This window comes from Sander vitreus, chromosome 6 (genome assembly GCF_031162955.1).
Source record: "Sander vitreus isolate 19-12246 chromosome 6, sanVit1, whole genome shotgun sequence".
NCBI lineage: Eukaryota > Metazoa > Chordata > Actinopteri > Perciformes > Percidae > Sander > Sander vitreus.
The window spans coordinates 23,623,908-23,647,254 of NC_135860.1; the positions used below are offsets into that span (position 1 = coordinate 23,623,908).

General features: G+C 40.8%; 2 protein-coding genes across 2 annotated transcripts in view; one reads left to right on the forward strand and one right to left on the reverse strand.

The window, feature by feature from the left end:
* The first annotated feature begins 268 nt into the window (after window positions 1–268).
* derl1 (derlin 1) lies at window positions 269–10,564 on the forward strand. Its single transcript, XM_078253537.1, has 8 exons — window positions 269–592; window positions 2,926–3,037; window positions 3,120–3,184; window positions 3,849–3,875; window positions 5,216–5,311; window positions 5,475–5,527; window positions 5,769–5,879; window positions 7,532–10,564. The coding sequence occupies exons 1-8, from the start codon at window positions 440–442 to the stop codon at window positions 7,689–7,691; spliced, it is 777 nt and encodes a 258-aa protein (XP_078109663.1). The 5' UTR covers window positions 269–439; the 3' UTR covers window positions 7,692–10,564.
* A 1-nt stretch (window position 10,565) lies between these two features.
* Window positions 10,566–23,347, reverse strand: part of zhx2a (zinc fingers and homeoboxes 2a) — a 30,423-nt gene continuing 17,641 nt past the window's right edge. The window contains exons 2-13 of the mRNA XM_078253536.1: window positions 21,358–21,870; window positions 20,418–21,110; window positions 19,020–19,232; window positions 18,022–18,282; window positions 16,653–16,880; window positions 16,339–16,423; window positions 15,817–16,002; window positions 14,022–14,425; window positions 12,641–12,887; window positions 12,350–12,521; window positions 11,882–12,001; window positions 10,566–10,782 (exon numbers count right to left, since the gene is read on the reverse strand). Coding sequence (XP_078109662.1) covers window positions 11,884–12,001; window positions 12,350–12,521; window positions 12,641–12,887; window positions 14,022–14,425; window positions 15,817–16,002; window positions 16,339–16,423; window positions 16,653–16,880; window positions 18,022–18,282; window positions 19,020–19,232; window positions 20,418–21,110; window positions 21,358–21,450 — 2,700 coding nt within the window. The 5' untranslated portion in view covers window positions 21,451–21,870 and the 3' untranslated portion in view covers window positions 10,566–10,782; window positions 11,882–11,883. The remainder of the gene's footprint in view (window positions 10,783–11,881; window positions 12,002–12,349; window positions 12,522–12,640; window positions 12,888–14,021; window positions 14,426–15,816; window positions 16,003–16,338; window positions 16,424–16,652; window positions 16,881–18,021; window positions 18,283–19,019; window positions 19,233–20,417; window positions 21,111–21,357; window positions 21,871–23,347) is intronic.

The following is a 23,347-nucleotide window of genomic DNA, read 5'->3' on the forward strand; positions in this document are numbered from 1 at the left end:
CATTAATCTGAACAGAAATGTTTGCAGTATTTCTCTAAAATCAATCAACACTGGGTGTATCACATCATAAAATTATTCTCAGCAACACGCTTAAAATTGTAATATGATATATATAATATATGAATAATGTTAATACAGCCCTTATAAAACGAATGCTTTTCCTTATGAATTTAATTTTACTGTTCAATTTTGACAAACATTTATTTCCCTAGAAATAGCACAATAGATTTACTTTGAAAAGCATAACCGGATGTGTCTGCTCTGACCTCAGCGACTGGATCAGTAAAGCTAGCTCCCTTTAGCCACGTCATGTAAAGTTAGCAGTGAGCACTTGTGAAATAAAGACAGCGAGGGGTCGCAGTGTTTTGGTAATATTAGCTCATTTTTAGAGAGGTGCTCTTGTTTCATGGTTATAACTTGGCAGTAATCATATGGAAAGATGTCGGATATCGGGGACTGGTTCAAAAGCATCCCTCTCATCACCCGGTACTGGTTTGCTGCCTCGATTGTTGTTCCATTTATTGGAAAACTAGGACTGGTTGATTTCAGGAATCTCATGCTGTTTCCAGAGCTGGTCTTAAGCAGATTTCATGTAAGTTCATCTTGTCTCTGTTCACTTGTGTATGTGTGTGTGTGTGTATATGTATGTATGTATGTATGTATGTGTGTTGGAGTAGCTGATACATGCTATGTTGTGTTCTGGATGTGGTCAGTTAGTTAGCAGGTGGCTAGCAAGGCTAACTGAGCAGGCCTGTGCTGTGTGACAGCCAATGAGAGGGCGAGACGCAGGAGGTTGTGACTTCCGGATGCTGTCAAAAATGCTTTTAATTTAGCAACACTGAAAAAAGGTGCAGATATACCTATCGTTATTTCAAAAATGTATTTTAATTACTAGAGACAAGTGTTGCATTTTCGGTATTTGGTGAAATAAAAGCAGTTAGTTTTCAGGTGCTCTCGTTGTGCATGCCACAAGGCGGAGAAAGTATTTTGGACAAATTGTAAAGGGACTTTCCTACACTGTAATGAGGCCTCCAGGCAGCGTTTTTACTGTATATCACTACACTGTCTGGTTCACAGTGTCTACAAGGTTAGGAGGTGGGATGTGAATACGTATCCTGAAAGACTCACCTTAGGGCGAAATAGCCTCCATAAACTACTTACTTGCAGTGGTGGAAAGTTACTTAGTGCACTTACTGAAGTACTGCACTACTTTACTTTTTTCAGAGGGAAGTATTTAGCTCCTTTAATTAAACTAAAATAAACTTAAAATGTATTTCTGCCTTTACTGGTTAATTTAAAGAATAATACTTCAATATTACCTAAAGATATATTGTCAGTTTATAGAATATGCATTGCGAGATTAAACTACCCAACACTATATGAAGTAGATTAAATTAGCTGCACATTCAGTAAAATGCTGCTTCGTTAACACTTCAATAACAACAACCAATTTAATATAACATGTATAATAGGGGTGCACGATTCAGAAAATGTCACGATTCAATATCGATTTTTAGGCTCAAGATTCGATTCAAAATCAATTTTCGATTTAAAAAAAACAAAACGATTCATAGTATGTAAATGTATTTACTCTTCCCATGTGATTGCAGTAGACATACAATAAAAAAAATTAAAAAAAATCTCTTTTTTTAAATAAATATGAATGGATTTTTGGAATTCTATGAATCAATTTTGAATCGGTAGAGCTTGAATCGCGATACAAATGTGAATTGATTTTTTTTTGCACACCCCTAATATATAAAGTGTAAAACTCATGTGCCACTTACAAGCATAATATAGCAGAATTACTGCTTTCACTTTTGATACCTTTTTCTAAATACATTTTTCTGTTAATACTTCTGTACTTTTACTGAGATAAGATTTTTTTAATAACCTGATGACTTTCATGCTGTGGCTTTGCTACTTTTACGTTTAAAGGGTTTGAATACTGCTCCCACCAGTGGTTATTTAAACAATCATTGCACTCTGTAGTGTTCTATGATGTGTACGGTTTAACCTGTCAGAGAGCAAGCTGGTGTGACAGTTACAATAGGTTACTGATATGTCAGAGAAACACACTGGCAGTGCTGCAGCTGAATAGCTTATTATAGTATTACTCTATTTACATTGGAGTAGTTTTGTCGCTTGGCAACCAAATAAGAAGTTGAATTTTAACCTTGTGACATACTGTGGTGGCTTATTAATCTTGAGGGAAGATGAAGATAAAAACCATAATTAATTTCATTATTGCTAAATGGATATTCAGTCAGTGCAATATTATAAGCTCCTGAATGTTGTTTATAGACCCTTGTTTTTTTGTTTCCTCCACCATATCAATTTCACTATCTTGCAAGTCCTGTTATTTGTGATGGTACATGAAAGAGGACTCCTGTCCTGTTTTTAAAAAAAAAACAGTTAGCATCACTTTAACTATTATGCTGTTTTATATGGCTTTAGAAGTCCAGTTTTTAGACTAAGTGGAAGTTTATTCCAAATTCCAAGGCTGTAAAGCTAAATACCTATACATATCAATCTGTTGTTGAAATATGGACAATACCCGTAAATAATAATCAAGCAGCATATTCTCTAGTTGTAACCAAGGCACCGTTACGATTTGTTTCACTCCAGTCTTGTATGTTGTAATTATATCCTGTCATTTCCCCCTTGATTAATAGTAATTTAACATCAGCCCTCAAACCGCCTCTTAAATGCTGTATTCATTTTGAATCTACTTGTGAAGTGACCGTCTCTGCAGAGGAACACCAGCTGTCTGGGGCCACTTTTTCAGTGCTTTAGAAGTTATCATTTACAATCCACACGAGACTTCATGTGTGTTACAAGCACAGCCTTCAAAGTCTGGATCTCTGCCCAAACACAGCTACAGTATTTTGATTTCTAGACTAATGTCTCTTCTATTTCTTTCAGCTCTGGAGACCAGTCACTGCCACCTTGTATTTCCCAATAACTCCTAATACTGGGTTTCTTTACATGGTCAACCTGTATTTCCTTTACCACTACTCCACTCGACTAGAGACAGGTGAGACTGCTGGCCTCAGTGGCTTACACGCATGCAGCACACACACAGGATGCTAATGTTTTTTCTTGGTATGGTTTTCCAGGGGCGTTTGATGGCAGACCTGCAGACTATGTCTTCATGCTCTTCTTCAACTGGATCTGCATTGTTGTATCCTTTTAACTGGCACCACAAAGTACCAAACCCTTTACAAACCTCCTTTTAAAATTTTTTTTTGAATCTCCTTCAACATAAAGTTACATCCCTGTTTTCCACTCTACCATTGATCCTAGCTTTCTGCGGCCTCCTTTGCCCCTCTGCAATTTTCTCTCATCTGTCTTTTCTCTCTCTCTCTCTGCAGCACAGTGCCATGTCAGGGTGGCTCTGTGCCAGTGGCCCAGTGTCAGTCTCCCTCTGCAGAGCAGAGAAACCTAATCTAGGTCACATGCAGCACAAGCAGTACAGCCTGGCCCACATCTCCACACTGTCGTTTTTGTCAGGAGTTCAGCTCTGATTGTCAGCTTCTCTGACTTTTTCACAGGCATTTAGCCTATAGTTTGTTGGAGACAGATTTGAGCAAAATCCTGTTCTCCTTAAACCTGATCTAAACCAAGTGTTCAGTTGTGGAACAAGGCAAATTGTGGAAAAAAAAAGAGAGAAGGTCAAGTGTGGGAGGTTAGGCTTACGCAAGGGGAAGAGGCAGAAGTGGTGGTTGACAGTCAGCCGGTGTGGGAATTGGACCTGGCAACCTTCCAGTCACCAGCTGCTCTAATCTTAAGGCTCCAACTGTGATTGTATTGAGCCACGAGGTTGTTGTCCTTGACTCTAGCTATAGATAACTGGGATGCTGATGAACATGCGGGTGAGAATCCTCCTCTTTCTCCCTGTATTCATTCCACAACATGAAATGATGTACAGTATACTGTACATAAGGCATAAAGCACCTGTTTACTATTATCACTTGAGATCTTGGGAGTGTTTCATAATGCAAGATGACTCCGTTAAATTAGGCTTACTTAAAGAAAAAGATTGACATTTTGGGAAATGCGCTTCACCTCAGGTTTAACCAGTGTTACAATAATCCCAATTTATCTAAAAAAAATCTAATCTAATTGAGAAACTGTTTTCTCAAAAGTTCCTCACTGTAAGTTCCCCCTTACTGCTGTACTTTGAAGAAGTTTGCAGTTACCAAATGCCACATTTGACATGGGCTGCACTTATTGTGTACTTCAAATTCGAGCTCATATTTTTTCACATATGTCTTGTACATTCAGCACTTACAATACAAAGAATGTAATTTATATTACTTACACGTAAAGCAGCTCTTAAACCTGACCTGACTTCATCTGATCATTAGGACTGGGACGATATACTTTTGTCCCAATTCGATTCTTTCACGATAACATGACTGCCGATTCCATTTGTGTTGCGATTTTCGTTTATTGCGATTTTAGTATTTTTTAAGTATTGCAATTCGACAGTATTGAGTATTGCGATTTTCTTTTCCTTCTTTAACAAAAACAAAAGTTGAATAATACACTTCTAGAGACAATATATCATGAGACTTTTCTAAAAACTGTTTGTTTTCTAAAAAGAATGCACATCACATTTATTTCATTTGAAAAGAAGTACAGAACATGGATTTTCTGCTTTCGCTCTGTTCTGCTGGAAACGGATATGATGTAGTCGCCGTCAGCGGTACCGTATAAACACAAAATATTAAGGTCAATCATTGGTAAAAAAAATAAAAAATTAAAAATATTGTTTCTAGGGAAAATAATTGATTCTAAAAATCATCGCAAAAAAAATCACGATATTTGCGATTCCCCCCCAATTAGCCATTCTTTTTTAAGATTATTTTTTGGGCATTTTTAGGCCTTTTATTTGTATAGGACAGTTTAGACTTGAAAGGGGGGAGAGAGGGGGAATGACCTGCAGCAAAGGGCCGCAGGTCAGAGTTGAACCTGCGGCTGCTGCCGTCGAGGAGTAAATCTCTATACATGGGTGCCCGCTCCACCAGGTGGGCTAACCAGGGGCCCCCATTCTTTCTGGAGCCCCCTTTATGAGACACCCCTCAGATGTTAGGTGATATTACACAGGTCCTGAGGTGACCAAAAGTTACCAGGAAACCTTTTCACACAGCTGTCTTGTTGATGCCGTTTGGTTGGATTTATATATTGCTGTTTGTGTTGTTATCACCAGCTGCTGATGATCCCACTGATCATGTCAGTGCTCTATGTCTGGGCTCAGTTCAACAAAGACACCATCGTGTCCTTCTGGTTCGGAACACGGTTCAAGGTACCACATATCTTATCACCAAGCCTTGTTACATTACAAATTATACAATTCTATCTATGAGCACATAAAATAGCATGTTTCTATGGTATGGACTATTATTTACTACCACAATGTGAGGCTACTTCTAGGAGTCATATTAATATTTCCTGTTGCTCTGTCCTAGGCGCACTATCTACCCTGGGTCATCCTGGTCTTCAACTTCATCATCGGAGGCTCGTAAGTAACTATTTTTGATTAGTTGGATCAAAGACACCGTTTAATAGTTGTATTTCAAATGCACTGCACTATAAATGTCTGTCTCTCTATGAAATAAGGATTGGGCTCCGTTTCTCTATTCCAAAGTAGGGAATATGCTGTTAAGCAGCCTGTGTTTGAACTGAATGTGTACATGTTACACTAGCACTGTGTAATATTATTTGGTTTGATTCATCTTCTTCTCTTTGCCGTTATTGGGCAGATTTGTGAATGAACTGACAGGGAACCTGGTGGGTCACCTCTACTTCTTCCTCATGTTCAAATACCCCATGGACCTGGGAGGACGCGCTTTCCTCTCCACACCAGAGTTCTTGTAAGTCCCCCACCCCCAACGTTTGAGTTTAGGCCATGTTTTTTTTTTTTTTTGCTGAAACAATTTACTCACCAACTTCATTGCTGATATGTGGGGATGTTGAGGGTGTGCTATACACAGCTTTAAAGCAAGACTGTTACTTTTGATTGAAGAAATAACAAAGGTACAACATATACCCTTTTACAAATGAAAAGTTGAATTCATAAGGAATAAAACGCAGCCTTACTTATTCCAACCCACTGTTTTTTTTTGTTGCTATTACAGCCTTACTTGGTCTGTTATGAACAGTAGCTGGCTGGCTAATGTTAGCTAATGTTTCCACTTGTATCCACAGCGGTTGATGTTGAGCTAAAGTCAAATGCTCGCTCTAAAATGCTAAGCACAGGGCAACCAGATAAGTTATCGGACAGGATTTAAACATGTCTAAAGCTCGTCTTTATTACCTAAACTACTTGTCTGGAAGACAAAAACAAAAAAAGTTATATTATTACCTAAACTGTTATAAATGTTCATTTGGTCTTGCAGAGCTTCCTGGTTCAACTCAAACCATCTGTACATTGTGCTTTCACAAAGAAATGAACAGTGATTTGCATTCCCTTTTGGTTTCACTTCCAAGTATTTTAGATTAAAAATGTATCCCGAGAGGGTAAACTGGTTACTCACCCATGCGCAGTGACAGATAACAGGCGACTCAAGTCAGAGCGATCACAGCAGACAACATATGAGAAACATACTACCCCAACAAACTAACAGATGGACATTAGAGTTGCTCAGGAGCTCGCCCAGCCATGAAAAGATGAGTTTGTCTGACCACTTGTATTGTTTTCTTTTTATCCAATTTGACAGTTATTTATGACTTTTGTTATAAAGCTGTCGGTACCTGCCTTGCCATATCACCAGATCTCAGGATAAGGCCGGGTTCAGACTGCCTGCGTCAGCCATCCGACTGTCTGGCAAAAACACAGGTCTTCCCATTAATTTTGAACGGGGGTAGTGTGTTTGGGCTGCGGCGGGGGTTGCCGCAGGGGGGGCACTCAAAAAAACGCAGTGGGCATGTGCCGAAAAGTTGAGTGAAACGCTGCGGTGGCCAATCATGTAACAGACGATCAGACTTGTTGTTGTGTGTTTTCAGCTATGGTTTGAGGCGGTGTGAGCATCCCGTACAGGAATATAAATATTGTGTGATAAACAGGAAACATCACTGCCTTTATTGCTTTTTTTAGGGTAAAAAATGAAACAAGCACTGAACTGCCCCTGGAGTTTGTGTAATAGCTGGATGTTTCCTGCAACAACAAAGCACTCGCTATGTCTCGCTCGTCTCTTTTCTTTTTTTCTTTCTTTCTGTGAAATAAAGCTGCCTTCAAGTGCGGTCAGAAACGGCAAACTCTATAAAACATCTGACGGAAAACAGTCTACTTGTGCTTTGTTGGGGGGTTTAAGAACACATTTCATTGACACTCCATCCCCCCCACAGAAAATCGCCGGATCGCTTTTTTTGGGTGTGAATGCCCCATAAAACTACAAAAAACAACAACAACCCTACTACGTCTTCTACTCATTTAATAGGAATTTACAAATGTCATGTTTTAATGATAGTATGTGAACGCCCGTCCTCCTCATCCCTTTGCACATCTCTGTCCTCCTCTCTCCAGGTATCGGTTCTTCCCTAACAGGAGGGGGGGGGTGTCGGGCTTTGGAGTCCCTCCCAGCAGACCAGCTGCCCCGGAGCAGGCCGGAGGAGGAGGAGGAGGAGGAGGAGGAGGAAGAGGGCGTTACAACTGGGGCCAAGGCTTCCGCCTGGGGGGTGAATGAGCAGAGACAAGAGGAGCGAGAGAGCTACACCCCCTCTACCCCCGCCGCTCTTTTGCTCCCAATAACAAATGGCGTTGCAGTTGATTGTTTAAGGTTAAAGTGCTTGCTTTTTCTCATTCTTCCATTTGAGGACAAATACCTTGACTTACAATTTAATTCACATTCATGTTTAGTTTTAAAGGACACGATGACATTTGAGAAGGCACGCATTTTAACCCTGACAGCCCCCACACAGCAGGACTCAGACGCTGGCCTTAAGCTCAACTCACCAAGTAAAGCCAGCTCTACTATTACTGCCCATGTGAAGCAGGTAGAAGGAAATATGAATAGACTTTTTTTTTTTTTAAATGTGATTCTTGATCTCCCCTCCTTATATTCTTCCTTTCTGTCCTCATCTTTTCACCCCTCCCTTACCCTCCTCTCCTTTCCTCGCATTCGGACTGTCAAGACAAGAGATGTTGCAGCTGCACACCAGCACGCTGTTGATTTTGACTCTTGGTTTCCTGTCCTCTCCCCTTCTCTCTCTCTGTGATGCCATATCAGATTACATTGTAATTACCAAGGCACTGGGAGTGTGCTCTCAGCAGAACATGGGCAAAGCTATTTAGAGAGCACTGTTTCCAGGTCTGATTTTACATGGGTGTAACATGTTTTTTAAGCCTGTGTGGCACAGACCGGATATTTGTCTTAAGATCTGATCTTAACCAAAATAGGGTGAAGATGGGACTTTATTTTGTAAATATAACAGTTGTTTATTGAAAGGATGAGCGAGTCTAAGGGTGTAATTATTGTTCTATCCCTGTTTCCTTAATGCAACACTTGGATTTTCTTCTCTCGCGTCAGGAGAGCACAGCCAATTATGTGCCAGTGTGGCTGGTTGAGAATCACTGACTATATGTACAATATACAATTATGGCTGACAAACTATTTTCATTATTAATTAATCTGCCAATTTGTCATTGATCACTTGTTCTATAAATACCAGGAAGAAAAAAAAATGTGAAAACTGCTTTTCTTGTCTGGTCCAACAACAGTTCAAAACCCAATGATGTTTATTTTATTGTGACAAAGAAAAGCTGAAACTCCTCACAACTTAGAAGTGTGTGATATAGGGGATGTTTGAATTTGTGCTTGAAATATTATCAAACTAGGTTTTTTTTCTGTCAGTCGATTTATTGACCAATTGGTTCAGCTTTATATACAATATATACTGCTTTATTGGCCGGTCATACGTTTGGTTTTATGCAGATGTTCTCTGATTCTCAGTTTTGGTTGAATTTGTTAATTGCATTTGAACAATGTGCACATAAACCTGGAATTATGCTCAGAAGATACACTTAAAAGGCCTCTACAAACCTATGCATAGAAGGGTGTAATGGGTAAACGTAGGTTACAGAGGAGCTGACGCACACACCTTCATTTCAGCTGATTGGAAGTCGAAACAGCAACGAAGATACCTGGAGGAGCGCAATAGATACCTGAAGGAGCATATCGCATCAACACGTTTTGTTCCACCCAGATATAAAGTTCAAAAAGCTTAGGTGACCTGACAAGCCAGTGCAAAGCCTAGAGCATCTCACTGATTCCAAGCTTAACTCTTGATGCGTACAATTTACACTGGGAGACACTTTTACAGTTGGTTGTGTATTTATTGAGTTACAGCAGACTTAAAAGTACAAAATGAAAAATGCAAGCAGTTTTCCATTCTAACCAACCGGATGTACAGTATCCCAGATACTTGTTTGAACATGAAACTAAAGCAGCAGCAGCAGCCATTCAGCCAGCAAACAGTCATACACCTGCTGTTCAAACCAGGGTTAAATGACAGTTCAACTCAACTTTCTTTTTTTGCTGCACAAATATTGCAAGCGTTTGCAATTTGACCCATAGAATCACAAATATCCCTTTAAATCATTTTTGAAAATGAGTTGTTTAAAATGAACATGCAATAAGTTCATGACAGCTTTGGCGGTTGTGATATTCCAATGCTTTTTTTTTGTGCCGTTTAAAAAAAATAAAAATAAAAATAATAAAAATAATTCAGCACAGGTCTAAGTTCTATTACTCAGGAGATTCATAAACAACCACGTCAGGTGACCCGACTGTACAGAAATCAACTAAACCCAATGCAGCTTTGAACAGACGGACCTTCCTAAAGCCAGAAAGACTAGAGAGAACACCAATGGTTCGTTTACAGATCGCAGGAGCTTCAGTTTTATCATGCGTAAAAACTATTTTACCTAAATATTCTTGGCAAGTTCAATCAAGATTATTTTGAATTTTTAAAACAAAGTGAAAAGCTGAAATCACTGTAACCGGTCCGTACTGTACCCAGTTCTGAAGCAGACGGCAAATGTCCGTAAAGAGAGCCGAAAAAGGCAGCATGGTGCGATCAAACAGACACTCCACTCTCTTCTCTATGTGATTAATCATCTCGATACATGTTATGTAAAACACTGTCGCTCCTTTTAGCTGCGTCTCGAGCACCTCGGAGTGATCTTCACCTTCATCAGCATAATTGTATGCAAGTGCGAGTCAATGCTGCAGGAGAAAAGGAAAAGTTTCACAACGGTTTGAGATGTAATTATCGATCACTACCACAGGAATATATTATGCAAGTGCCCTCCAAGACTACTCATAATGAGTAGTGCGCAGGTATGATTTTCAAAAAAATAGGGCTGATTTTCAGCGAATAACACACTATCATACACTTTGATCTTAAACAACACAACAAAAACATTCCAGGTTTTGGGGCACCGGTCATGACTATTCTTTTAAAAAAATGTAACAAAACTTGCCCTCCCAGTAAAACTGTACAAACCTTTTTTTTTGTAATACAGAAAAATATTTACAAGGGTGCTTCTTTTTAAAAATTATGAACAGTAGTAAGAACAATGCATCAAGTCCAGCTTTGGCACTCCTCTTAATGTCACCATCTGCACCAAACATCAGTCAGTGCTTTAACAGTGGAACTCCAACGTCCCTGCTGGAGCTTTGTGATGACATCACAGGCAGACAGTTACATTACCGAGTCCACATCTTGAGTCGTCGCATGATGGTCGGTGACTCAGCAGTCAATGATTTACTCGATCTGGAACAGAACCGGACAGAAACGGGGACTGAAGTGAACACATGGGCTCACTTTTCAATTAAAAAAATCACTCTTCTCCCACCTGTGTGAAAATGCATTTCTCTTTTTTATTAATAATGATTCCAGATTACAATTTGAACAAATGCTTGCGACGGTCACTGAGAAATTCAGAAATACTTAACAGCTTCATAATGGTTTTGCATATAACTATTAGATACAAGGTGCAGAATATTAGAAATACACCATTTGCCTTCCTGTGACAACAATCTGTGTGTGTGTGTGTGTGTGTGTGTGTCTACATCTTTGATGCTAATGATGGTGTGGGTCCAAATATCATCCTGCCATCCCAGCATGCCATTCCTGGGCCAATCAGAGGTAATTACACCCTAATAACTTCCTGGGTAGCTGGAGACGGCAGCTGGGGCCTCTTAAAAGGAACAATTCACCATTTATCTATCTATCTATCTATCTATCTATCTATTTGAGACAAGTCGCACAAAATCAAAATCCATCTCTTCCAGACAAAGTCAAAATGTTGTGAAAAGAGTTGCTCGAGTGTATCCCCTAGTTTCCATCAGGCACGTCTGCGCTGCATTCCGGAAACGCTGCGACCACCACTTGCGGCTATTCAAGTCAATGCTCGATATTCCACCAACCCGCGTCACGGCGCATCCCAGAAGCGTGTGTGAAGCGGCTCTCCGCTCCGCTAAAGATACGCGCCAGGTCTACGGTATTTTCACGCGAGCCGCAGGGCGTTTGTTCAGCCGGGCAGGAAAAACATAATAGACATCACAGATCCTTTTTAAAAGGACAACGCCAGAAAAAAAGAAGGCAGGGGGCTTGATTACAAGAGTGCTTGGAGTGGAAGGTAGATACTAGCTTAATAAACACGTTATTGTCATGTAAAGTACTTGTAGAGACAGTAAAATCTGTGAGTCGGGCAGGCAAGACGCTCCGCTTCGAGACACTCCCGGTGTGGTATGGCGCGTGGCGGAGGACGGAACAAAACCGCGGTGCAGCCGTACCAGCAGCACAGATGCACCTGGTGGAAAATACGGGTTAGCCTGTTTGTTTTCTTTTGAAGGATATTTCCACCTACCGTCAACCAATGACCCTCCCAGGTTGCTCCAAGCTCAGAACTTCCGTGTCTGTTGCCAGCCTCGGTCTTTCCACTCCTGCTTCACTCTCCTCCCCCACTGCCACAGTCACCTTTACCCACCTGGCAAGGAAGCAGACAAAGTTTAAACACAAACAGACTCCTTAGAAAGCAAAGCAATATTTTGGTGTGCACATTGAATGACTCTGAGAAACAATGCTATAAACCATGCAGGAATATCTAGTTGATATAAATGCAGTAATTCAGCATCCGTGAGTTGCGATGCCCATACAGTGCTGTATTTTTAGACTGTTTTCACAAAACAAATCTTAAAATAACTCCTCAGATATTCCTTTAAAAACAATCAAATATTGGCAGTGAGCTGATCTTTTTTTTTTTTTTGTCTGTATAACATCTCCCACTAGAGAATAAAATATAGGAGAAAAGATCCGTTTCCCTCTCTCCACCCACCTCCCTTTGTCAGCAGTGCTCGAGCTGGTCTGGTCCGGTCTGGTCCGGCTCAGGTCCGTCACGCTGTGGGCTAATCTGTCAGTCAACCACTGGACTTTGTCTTGGTCGGACAGCTTGGAGTGCTCTGCAGCAGCTGCTGTGTTCTCAACGGCCTCCTCCACTGCACCAACGGCTGTAGAATTTGAAACGTGAACAGAGAAAACACAAAGTCAAAAAAGGGTTTAAAACACTTTGCAACGTGATATTAAGAGAAACTAAATCTCTACTCCCAAGGTCTCTTCCAAAACTCACCTTTCCCAGCTGTGACTTCCAAGGAAACGCTCTGTTTTTTCTCAGGACTCTGGCCGTTCTGTTCCTGGCCTTCTTTCTGCTCCTCTACAAGGTTTTGGAAACTTTCCATCCAGTCCAGAGTTTCACCATTCTTCAGTGCCGAGCGGTGGTCCTTGAACCAGCGGACAATGTTGGTGCGCCCAAGGCTTGTCTGGACCTCCAGCTGGCTGTACTCCTCGGGAGATGGCCACTGAGTCCGACAGAACATCTGTCAAGACCAACACGATCACAGTCAGCAATGTTCAGTCAGGAGTATTGCTACTTTTACTTGAGTAAAGTAGAACATGCTAAACTGGTGAACATGGTGTATACTATTATACCAGCATGTTAGCATTATCATTGTGAGCATATTAGCATACTGATATTAACATTAAGCTCAACGCACTGCTGTGTCTAGTACAGCACAGTCTCACAGAGCCGCTGGCATGGCTATAGACTGTTAGTCTTGTTTAAAAGTGCTTCAGACTTGTATTGATTGAAACACTATGTGATCACAGCAACTATAAATGTTCTTTTACTTCCATTTGTTGTCTATTCTTGCCAGATTCTCTCAAGCAGTAAGTTGAAGTGTAGTTGAAGGCCATTTTTTAACAATTCAGTTGAGAATCCTGTTGAAAATCCTACACATTTACAGTATGTATTCATGTGGGTTCAGCAACTCTAATCATGTAGCGTCAATCACAGATTTTTCAGTAGTACAAAACCTTCTCGAGATGAATCAATTTACACATCATCTCACTTCAGATTGTCCTCAGCAGTTAATCTCTTTAAAGTCACAACTCTGTCTTCTTTGCAGCCCATCTGCATTCATCTTTATAGCCTGCATTAAGGTTCAAACCTGTGTCATATTTTAATACGTAGCCATCTAATCGGAGTCGATGTCGACATTCATTGGTCAGCGTTTCTTATAGGGCTGAACAATATGAGGAAAATATGCGATAACTGTGTTGAATATCACGATAACGATATTACCTGCGATAAATAAACAGATATTAAAGTGTACGCAGTTCTGCATTTCTGCTGCTTTCAATATTCTGCTATATAATACAACACATTGCTTGTTGAATTTAAAACTAACGAAAGGAAATCATTTTCGACATTCTTTTATTGAACAAATTGAACATTGAATATAAAAGGGACCACTAAAAAAAGAACGACGAGTTTATTTTTAAAGTGTAGTTTTCTACTGATATTTTCTTTCAACTAACACAAAAAATCTCTGTGTCCATCGCAAGATGTCACAGCCTTTCACGATATGTTGCAGCCTTTCACGATAAGTATATTGCGCCTGTTGATATTGCGATGACATTAAGGGATATATTGTGCAGCCCTAGTTTCTTACCTCTCTGAGCAGGCTGAGCGAGCGGCCGGTAATGGGAGCTGGGCTGGTGGAGGCCGACAGGATGGGAGGATGGGGAGAAGAGGAGGAGGAGGAGGAAGAAGTGAGGATGGGAGGAGATGCCGAGGAGGAGGAGAGGGTTGGTGGATGAGGGGAGGAGGCTGCGAGCACAGGAGGGGAGGAGGAGGAGGAAGAGGAGAGGACAGGTGGCTGAGGAGAGCAGCGTAGAGGTTTCCCTCCGTGTGAAGCGCCGTTCAGCAGCGCTCCCGGCCGCTCCGCTCGCTCCTCTGTGCTTTTTGCAGACATGGAGAGTAAAGCCTTCTCCATGTTGTCCCTCAGCGCCCTGCGCTCGGAAAACCAGCAGTCCACCTCTGTCTTGGACAGCCTGGTCTCCTGGGCCAGCTGGTCTGCAGCAGGACAGAGTTCAATGGGTCAGATGAGCTCTGTTACCTCCAAGTGGAAGGGCTTTTTTTTTTTTTGGGAAATCTGGGAATTCAGTCTCTCTCCAGGGGACCTAACAATGGGCTCATTAAAAACATTTCTGCTATTTCTGTCTGCAGGAACCTACCAGATGCGGCCCTGCAGTTCCTTTGGGGTGAAAGAGAATGAAGTCGCATGCTGTAAACTAGTAAAAATAGAAGAAAACACTGCTGGACTTCTTTAAGTAATGTTAACATCTACGTTACAGTGAGGAGGAGGAGGAGGATATTGAACTTGAAGTTTTGAATAAGTACTTTAAAGAGGCGTTATGCAGTTTTGGCCATTTCTTCGCCGTTTTCTCGCTTTTTGCTCGCAGGTTTCTCTATAGAGTTCCCCCTACAGCTTCGGAATAGATTTTTGGCAGCTCCTATGTTTACTTGAGTGCTCGCTTGGTCAGTTTTCCGTTTCCTCTTTCTCTGGTCCTCCGACAATGCTTTCTTAGCTTTCTGCTTCTTTTTTGCCGGCTCAGCCGTGACGATAGTGTGAAAAACTCCATCGCTACCTTGTTAGCCGGTTCCTGAATGGGCGTATGCGTGCAGTGCCGTGAAGCAATTCGTTACATCGAGAGACCTGATATCACGCGATACTTCCTGACGCTGCGGCCGGCGGCTTGCCGGCCCAAAGTTGCAAGGGTTGTTTGTCCGCTCACAGGCGCTAGGGGGGAGCGAGACGACCACCATTCAACTCGAAAAAAGTCATATAACCATTCCAATGACCGAAGCTGTACAGTTAAGGTAAATTGAGCTAAAATAAAAAAAATAAAAATAAAATACTGCATAGTTCCCCTTTAAATGTTCTGTAATATCTTTTCTCAGCAACTTTACAACGTAAACGGATCCTAGAAATATAGGAAGATATAACTGGCAAGTTCTTCATTGATATCAAACCTGCAGTGTTGTCTTGTGTTTCTGTATGTTAATATAATGTATATAATGTGCTCACACGAAGCATCTTGATTTAGGACCAGGAATGGGACCACCAGGAAATAAGTGAGTAAAATAACATCTGTTTAAATGTACAGAAGTACATGGTAGTGGTTTTCACCACATTTAGCAATACTGTAACTGGAAAGGATAATGTTTAAGGTATGTCAAAGGTCTAACTGCTGGACACAAGATGTCTTCTTCTTCAGTGCAAAGTCAAAACACAAAGACAAGTCAAAACACTTTGAGTAGATGGGGTGTTAATGCCTTCCCTCTCTTCTATCTTTCTTGCCGCTCTTGCCGTTATATACTACAAACCAAAATAAGAATGAGCCAAATCTTAACTAACCACTACTAAATATATTTAATTTGCTTGTGAAAGGGGTTGGCTTTACCTAGCACTGCCTCTGTCGGAGCGCCGCTTCTCTGAAAGCTCTCCTCCAGCGCTTTTAGCTGTTCTGATGACTTCCCCTTCACCCTCTCCAGCAGGGGAAAATGGCTGGGGACCGCTTTCTTTACAGGACCGTCTTTGGGTGCTGGTGTCACCTCTGCTTTCACCAACACTGGAGGTGGAGGAACACCTTCAAGAGAGACAGAGGCAGAGAGACTGAAGGACCAAAATATGCTAGACAACACGGGTAATTGATATTAATAAACGACACATGGCACTAATGGTGCTTAAAAAATCATTATCAACTGATTACCGACTACGATTAAGTACAATTTGCTTTCTCAGGATATACACACACACATATATATTTTTTTTTTTTTCTTTTTTTTTTTAAAGGGTAAGCAATCAAAACCTACCTTTGAGAACCATAATTAGCTTGTTTAAAACCTACAGAAAGATGTGTGATTAATCACTGTCAGGGTATGTTTTATCACTTTAGATGTGTGGCACTGATCACACCACATACCTTTGAGATTAAGGAGCCTCTGTTCACTGAACCACTTCTTTATCTCTCCTCTGGACAGCCCGGTGGTCTCTATCAGCCTGTAGATCTACCACATGACAAAATGCAACAGAAAATTAAACTATAAGAGTGTGTGTTTTTAAAAATGGTGTATTAAAAAAAAGAAAAAAGAAGAAAAAAAAAAAAATAAAGACAGTAGCACTAAATTAGAAATTAAATGCAGCTACAAAAATCTCAATACCAAAAAAATCCCTCCAATTAGTTTTGACCGTCTAAGACATGGCACAAGAAATGTCATTTCACTCACTTATTCTTACCTCATCTTCCTCGGGGAAAGGACACTGTGTGTAGCTGGACCTCAGTACTGATAGCTGCTCGTCGGTTTTGTTGGGGTCAACTGTAAAACTCAGCACTTTGGGTGATGCCAGCTTGGATGTGGCCATGGATGTGGCCATGGGCGCCGAGATGTTTTGAATGATGGAGGGCCGTTTGGTCTCCGTGGCGATCACAGGGGAGGCCAGGGGTCGTTTGAGCGACTGCGCCACCTGCAAAGCAAGGCAAGGCATCTTTATTCAGATAGCACATTTGAGCAACAAGGCAATTTAGAGTGCTTCTTATAGAAAACATTGAGGAGCAGTTAAACATTTTTAAAACCTTCATTACAGAGAATATTAAAACGGCGTCAATACAAGAATAGAAGTTACAGTGTAGTGTAAGAAATTAACAATGACTTCATTTAAAGTTCTCATATTATGCTTTTTGGCTTTTTCCCTTTCCTTTATTTCCTACAAAGTGAAAAAACCCAAAGTCCACCCCAAAGGGTCTTACCATCTCCAACAGAAAACTGCTCCAAACAGCTCTATTGTAGTCCAGCCTTTACTTCAGAGACAAACGTGGTCACTTTGTAACACACGTTATAATGCTCGCCTAGCTGCTAGCGTGGAACACCCTCATACTCTGCTTCTGACAAGCTAGCAGTAATTACTGCGCATGTGCGACTCCCAACAAAGATTGAACAGAAGTGAGATGTCTCACTCTGTAGCTAAAACAGAGACCTGAACACAGGGTGAAAAGAGGAGCTGCATCAATGAGCAGTACAACAAAAAGATGGTGTTTTTTGAAAATTAAACCATGTAAACCTATTCTGATATAACCTCTAAATACAATTATGAACCTGAAAATGAGCATAATATGAGCACTTAAAAAAAAGGCAGCATCAAAAAGAAAAGCAGTAAACATGGTGATAACTAGGGCTGCACAATATATCATTTTTTTTTCATTGTCATCGCAATATCAACTGGCGCAATAACCATGTCGCTAAAGGTAGTGAAATATCACAAATGTGTTGGTTGATAGAAAATATCAGTAAAAAAATGCACTTTAAAATGTAACTGTTGTAATGTGTGTTTTTAGTGCTGACTTTTATATTCAATTCAATGTTCAATTTGTTCAATAAAAGAATGTTGGAAATTATTTCCTTTCATTTGTTTTAAATTCAACACGCAGTTTGTTGTATTTTAGCAGAATACTGAAAGCAGCAGAACTGAGTATGGTAATATCGTTATCATGCTATTGAACAGCGTTATCGCATATTTTCCTCATATCGTGCAGCCATATTGAAAACTGTAACATCTTTATCTCATACGTCTTGTGTACAAGTTGACATTTCTGCACAAGGTTTTGTACCTGGTTAGCCACTGTGAGTGCCAGCGGCGCACACGTGACAGTGGAGCCGTTAGCTACAGGAGTCAGCATCAGGCTGGTCTGTCCCAGCAGGTGACAGGGGAGGGACTGCAGGACAGACGTTGCCGACTGCATGGCTTTGGAGGCCGCGGTGGGGGCAGACGGGTTGCAGGGCTGGGAGTTGAGCTGAGAAGCTACCACGGTGAAGGTCTGAGGCATGGAGGAGATCGTACCGTTGAACATTTTCTTCCTGGCTTCTTCCACCTGTCATAGGAGGAAAGCACTGGTTATACTTGTAGGTTTAAAAAAAAAAAAAAAACATTGTATGTATGACTGCCAAGCTACAAACCTCTGGATTGAATCATACAATTATTGTTATTACCTGCAGTAATTAGAGTACCAAAATGATTTAACGCCTCTTCTTCATCTTCATAACATCTGGACTCTTTTTTATTATACCAAATAATAAAAGGGTTGGTGAAATTGCATGTTTCTAAATGGATAATATGGTATCATTCTTTGATTAACTTTGTGTAAGTTAATACCAAAAATAAGAATTGACACTGTAATCTAAAAAGGTCTGCACAATTGCTAGCTGGTTGTTTGTTAATGTAAATTGAAACAAAGAGTAAAAAGTATGTATAATTTGACATTATGGATCAGTAACAAAAGCCCACAACCTGATCATAGGTTATTACAATATACAATGAGAATGAATTGCTTTACAGCGATTTAACATGGGACATTCCATTGCCAACTTAAAATGTTAACTATTCTCAGTATTTGGAATCTGAATGCAAGTTAATGAAGAACATTTCAAACATAAAAGGTGCTAGAAATACAGTTTATATTATTATTATTATGTTTAGTCTTTGGGGAACCAGGTGATGCCTTATTTAAGCTTCTAAGCTTAGAAAAGACCTGGTAAAATACACTCAACCTCACTTGAGGGAAAATAATTGACATAGTGCCTCAAATATTATCATTACTATAACTCCTACCTCCTCAGGTGACCAGCTAATGCCCTGTTTGAGCCTCTGTGTGGTGAACCAGACTTTGATTTGCTCCTCTGGGTGTTTGGAGGCTGCGGTGAGCCAGGAGAGCTCAGCCTGTGTTGGGTAGGGGAAGTTGTTGAAGGAAGAGATGAGCGTCAGGTTGTCGTCCAGCGAAGGGTTGTATTTGCTTGTGTTGAGGGGCACTGCGATCTTCGGCACCTGAAATTATACAGAAAGCAATACAGTAAGCCTAAATGGCCTTTTCTTTTCCCCAAAACGAAGAATGATTTCCACAAGTACTTTATTCAGTTTTTGTGTTCACACAAAAACCCAAAATGTAGCATGGTGCTTATTAAAAATCAAAAGAAAACCAAATGGTAACACTTTATTTTAGGGGCGTGTAATTTCCTAATAATGTCCTAGGAAAATCATGAAAAGAACTGTGCAATTTGATACCAAGTATGTGGAGAATTGGAATTTCTTTGAATAACTAATAATCAATTTATTACGGGTAGCTTTATTCTCCATATATGTTAAATGATATGCTTGTCTTGTAGACAAATTCTCCATTTATTGCATTTTCAGCTGACCTGCCATGCACGGAATAACATGTGGTTAACATTGGCAATTAAATTGGATCAAATTAATTGAAGTACACCAACTGAACAAGGCCTCCTGTTTCCTTATAATTAGCACTAAATGACATTTTTTTAACCAGGAGACAGCCTAGGAAATTATTAGGAAAAGTACAGACCCATAAAAAAGCATTACCAGCAAAACATTCAAATGTTAACTCGACAAACGACTTTTCCACTTTCAATGCAGTTCCAGAATTTAAAGGAATACTTTGACAGTTTTGCTTCTTTTTTTGTCGTTGGTGAGATGAGAAGAACGACACCACTGTCATGTTTGTAGGCCAATTATATAGCTAGAGCCAGGAGACCGTTAGCTTAGCATAAAGACAGGAAGCACGGGGAAACAAGTAGCTTAAAAGCATTAAAGCGTAAAAAAAAAAGCGAACACCTCCTAACACCACTAAAGCTCATCAATTAACATGTTATATCTTGTTTGAGTAATCCTTACAAATACTGAATTGTAAAAATGTAGCCAACACACATCAGCTTTCGAGGTGCTGATAGGGTTCTTGCGGTTTTGAACCTTTGGACAGAGCCAGGCTCGCTGTCTCCCCTGCTTCCAGCCTCTATGCAAAGGTAAGCTCACTGCCTGCTGACAGGAGCTTTATATATTTAGTGCACAGACACCAGAGTGGTATCGGTTTTCTCATCTAACTCTTGGCAAGAAACAACAAATAAGTGTTATTTCCATATATTTAAAACTATTTGTGTAACTATACAGGAATAGTACATAAAAGATCATTAGTATACTTCCTCCACTGTGTTCTACCTGAGTATAGTTTAGAGGCCGCTGGAGGGAAGGCATGATGTGAGAAAGACCTTCTGCTTTGAGTAGAGTCGACTCAGGGATGATGACCGTCCCGTTCACGTTGACCGCTGTGATTGGTTTCTTGGCCAGATCTGTCCGTTTATTATCTGACGCCATTATTTTCGGTTTACCGATCTTGACTGTGGTGGGTTTGCTGAGCGGCAGAGTGCCTTGTTCGTCCCCTTTGCCAGAAATGGCGCTGGAGGTGTTGTAAATGACTGCATTGTTACTGCACCCCTCGATTGTCTGTTCTAAGATTGTCTGATTGTTCATTTTGATGCGTTTGAATTTGAAGTTGCTCTCCCCTGGGTGACATCTCTCGTTGTGTTCGGTCAGGGTGTCAAACTTCTTTGTGTTGAAGTTGCAGACGGCACACAGGTACAGGGGGTTGAGGATGACGTTAGGGTGGTTGGCGTCCACGTGTTCTTTGAAAGTGTTGAGGTTCTGTGTGGAAAAGGGGCAGTATTTACACTCGTAGCCCCCCTGCTGTCTGCGCTGAGGCTTGGAGAGGTCTGGTGGCTCGGTGGCTGGTTTGTCTGGAGCCGTGGGAGGGTCCGAGGCCTTGCCCATCAGGTCTAATTCCACAGAGGGCTCTGCCTCTGTTGAGAGATCTGTTTCCATAGGTCCCTCCTCAGCATAGTTCTCCGTTGTTGTCTGGAAGAAGGCAGTTTTTAGATGAAAAGGTATGACGTGAATCCTTCTAAAATTAGTACACATCCACTAAAAACACACAGAAAAACAAAAACATGCATCCTATAAAAAGAAAAACTGTGTTTAAGTGCAGTGTAATACACAAAACTATAAAAAAAAATAAAAATAAAAAGAGTATGTACATTTTCCTCACAGGGAAGTATGAAATCTTATTTATACAGTTGCTCCTGCCAGACATATTAGAGTGTACCTCCATGTCGTCCTCGGTGTCGTCATCCAGCTCCACCATGGTCTGCTCTGGTCGGATCATTAAGGGAGTGGAGGCCTTCCGTCGACTCGACATGATGATGGATCCTGGGTTTGTCTGGGTGGACAGCTGCCCTCACTTGGTGCCTGTGATTGGCCCGTGGTGATATAAAGGAGGCTAAGGGGCCCAGGGTGCAGAATGCAGGACTACTATCACAGAGGGGCGGGTGGATAATCAGTTTCAGGCACCGAAGGATAGCCAGGAGGCCTGGCTCGTACTGGGACCCAGATACAGAACTGGGCTCTCTTTTTTTAATAGGACAGGTAGCGAGCACAGGACAGTTTCTGGGATGGGTGTCTGAAGACCAGTCTTCCCCAGGGGTAAGATTAGTGGCTGGAGCGAGAGTAAGTGAAGGCCTGGTGGAGATGGGACTGTTGTGGTGTAGTGTAGGCCCGGGCTCGCTGACAGTGTCAGCTCCGGTGATGGCCGACCTGGAACTGCATGACAGGATGCTACCTGGATGGAAGAAAGTAGAGCCAGAGTAGAAATGTGGATTATTATTAACATTAGATGGACATTTCTTTTATTTTGGCCATCTTTTGTTTTAAAAACCCTTACTTTACCTTAATTTCCTCTACTTCTGCTATCTATGACTTAAGTGCATTTAATAAGTGAAAACCAGTGAGGAGTCACAGATCTCATCTGGGCTGACATAGTCACTCAATACAAATCAAATAAAGATGGAGCCAATATGAGTTTCACCACATGAATTCACTTTGTGGAGAAATTGGTTGTAAAGACAACTAAAACATTGGATTAAGGGAGAATAAACCAAAATGAGAAATGGGTAAGCAAAAACCTTAGATACCCTTTTCAAGTGCCTTTAAATAAGTATGCAGCAGGCACCAAACAGGCTGGTTAGAGCGTGTCAAGAAAGGCACCACCATGCTGGATTATTTAAGCTCAGCAGTGTCCCATGTGGATCTGCAGCGAGCCAGCATCCAGAAGAGAGAGTCGAGTGAACAGTCAGCCGGCGGGCAAAATGAAAAAGGTCAAAGGAAGCTGACAAACAAATAGAGCAGAGCAGGATGTCTACAGGTGGTCGACTGCCAGACCACTACAACCACAATCTGGAGGAAAAAAGAGTAAAAGACAATATTGTAAAGTGTTTTATCTCAGTGTATAGGGCACAATTTCAAATAAATCATAAAACACTCAGGAACAAATGGCAGACGTGATGGAGAAGAGATGATACTAATGTTACTGATTAGTAGTATGTGATCTAGAGCTGGAAATTAATTGCAACCAACTTTAATAAGTGGATAATAATAATAATAATAATAATAATAATAATAATATGGGCATACATTATTTGTTAAGCAGAAATGCAAAGAATTCCCTGGTTCGTGCTTCTCAAATGTGAATATTTGTATGTTTCTTAGTGTCCGTCTATGACAGTAAATTAAGTATCTTTGAGTTTTGGACTGTTGGTCAGACAAAATGAGCAATATGAATACATCAAATTGGGCTCTAGCAACTTCAAAAAGGGCATTTTGCACCATTTTCTGACTCATCAGATTAATCATCAAAATGATACAATGATTAGGCCTAGATGATAATGAAAGCCCAAGATCACTGGCTCTTGTATTTTCTGTGCAGTGTGATTCCAATCCTGCTACATTTACAGTATTTCTTCTGCAAAACTGCCAACTTTGGAAACTGTTCAGGAGTGCCACCTTGAGTATGTATATTAATGACAGCCCCCCCCCCCCCATCTCATGTGGTGTTGGCAAAACAACTATGCATATATTTTGAATACATTAGGGTTAACTATTCACTGATCAGTAAGAACGTTGCTGTGATAAATAGTGTTTGTTATATTGTAATATTGGTTTTCTAAGACATTAAAGAAAAGTGATTGCACAATCAGGGCAACAATCTTTCAGCCCATATGAACTTTGGCCACTTCCAACATACACCTGCTATATTTAGA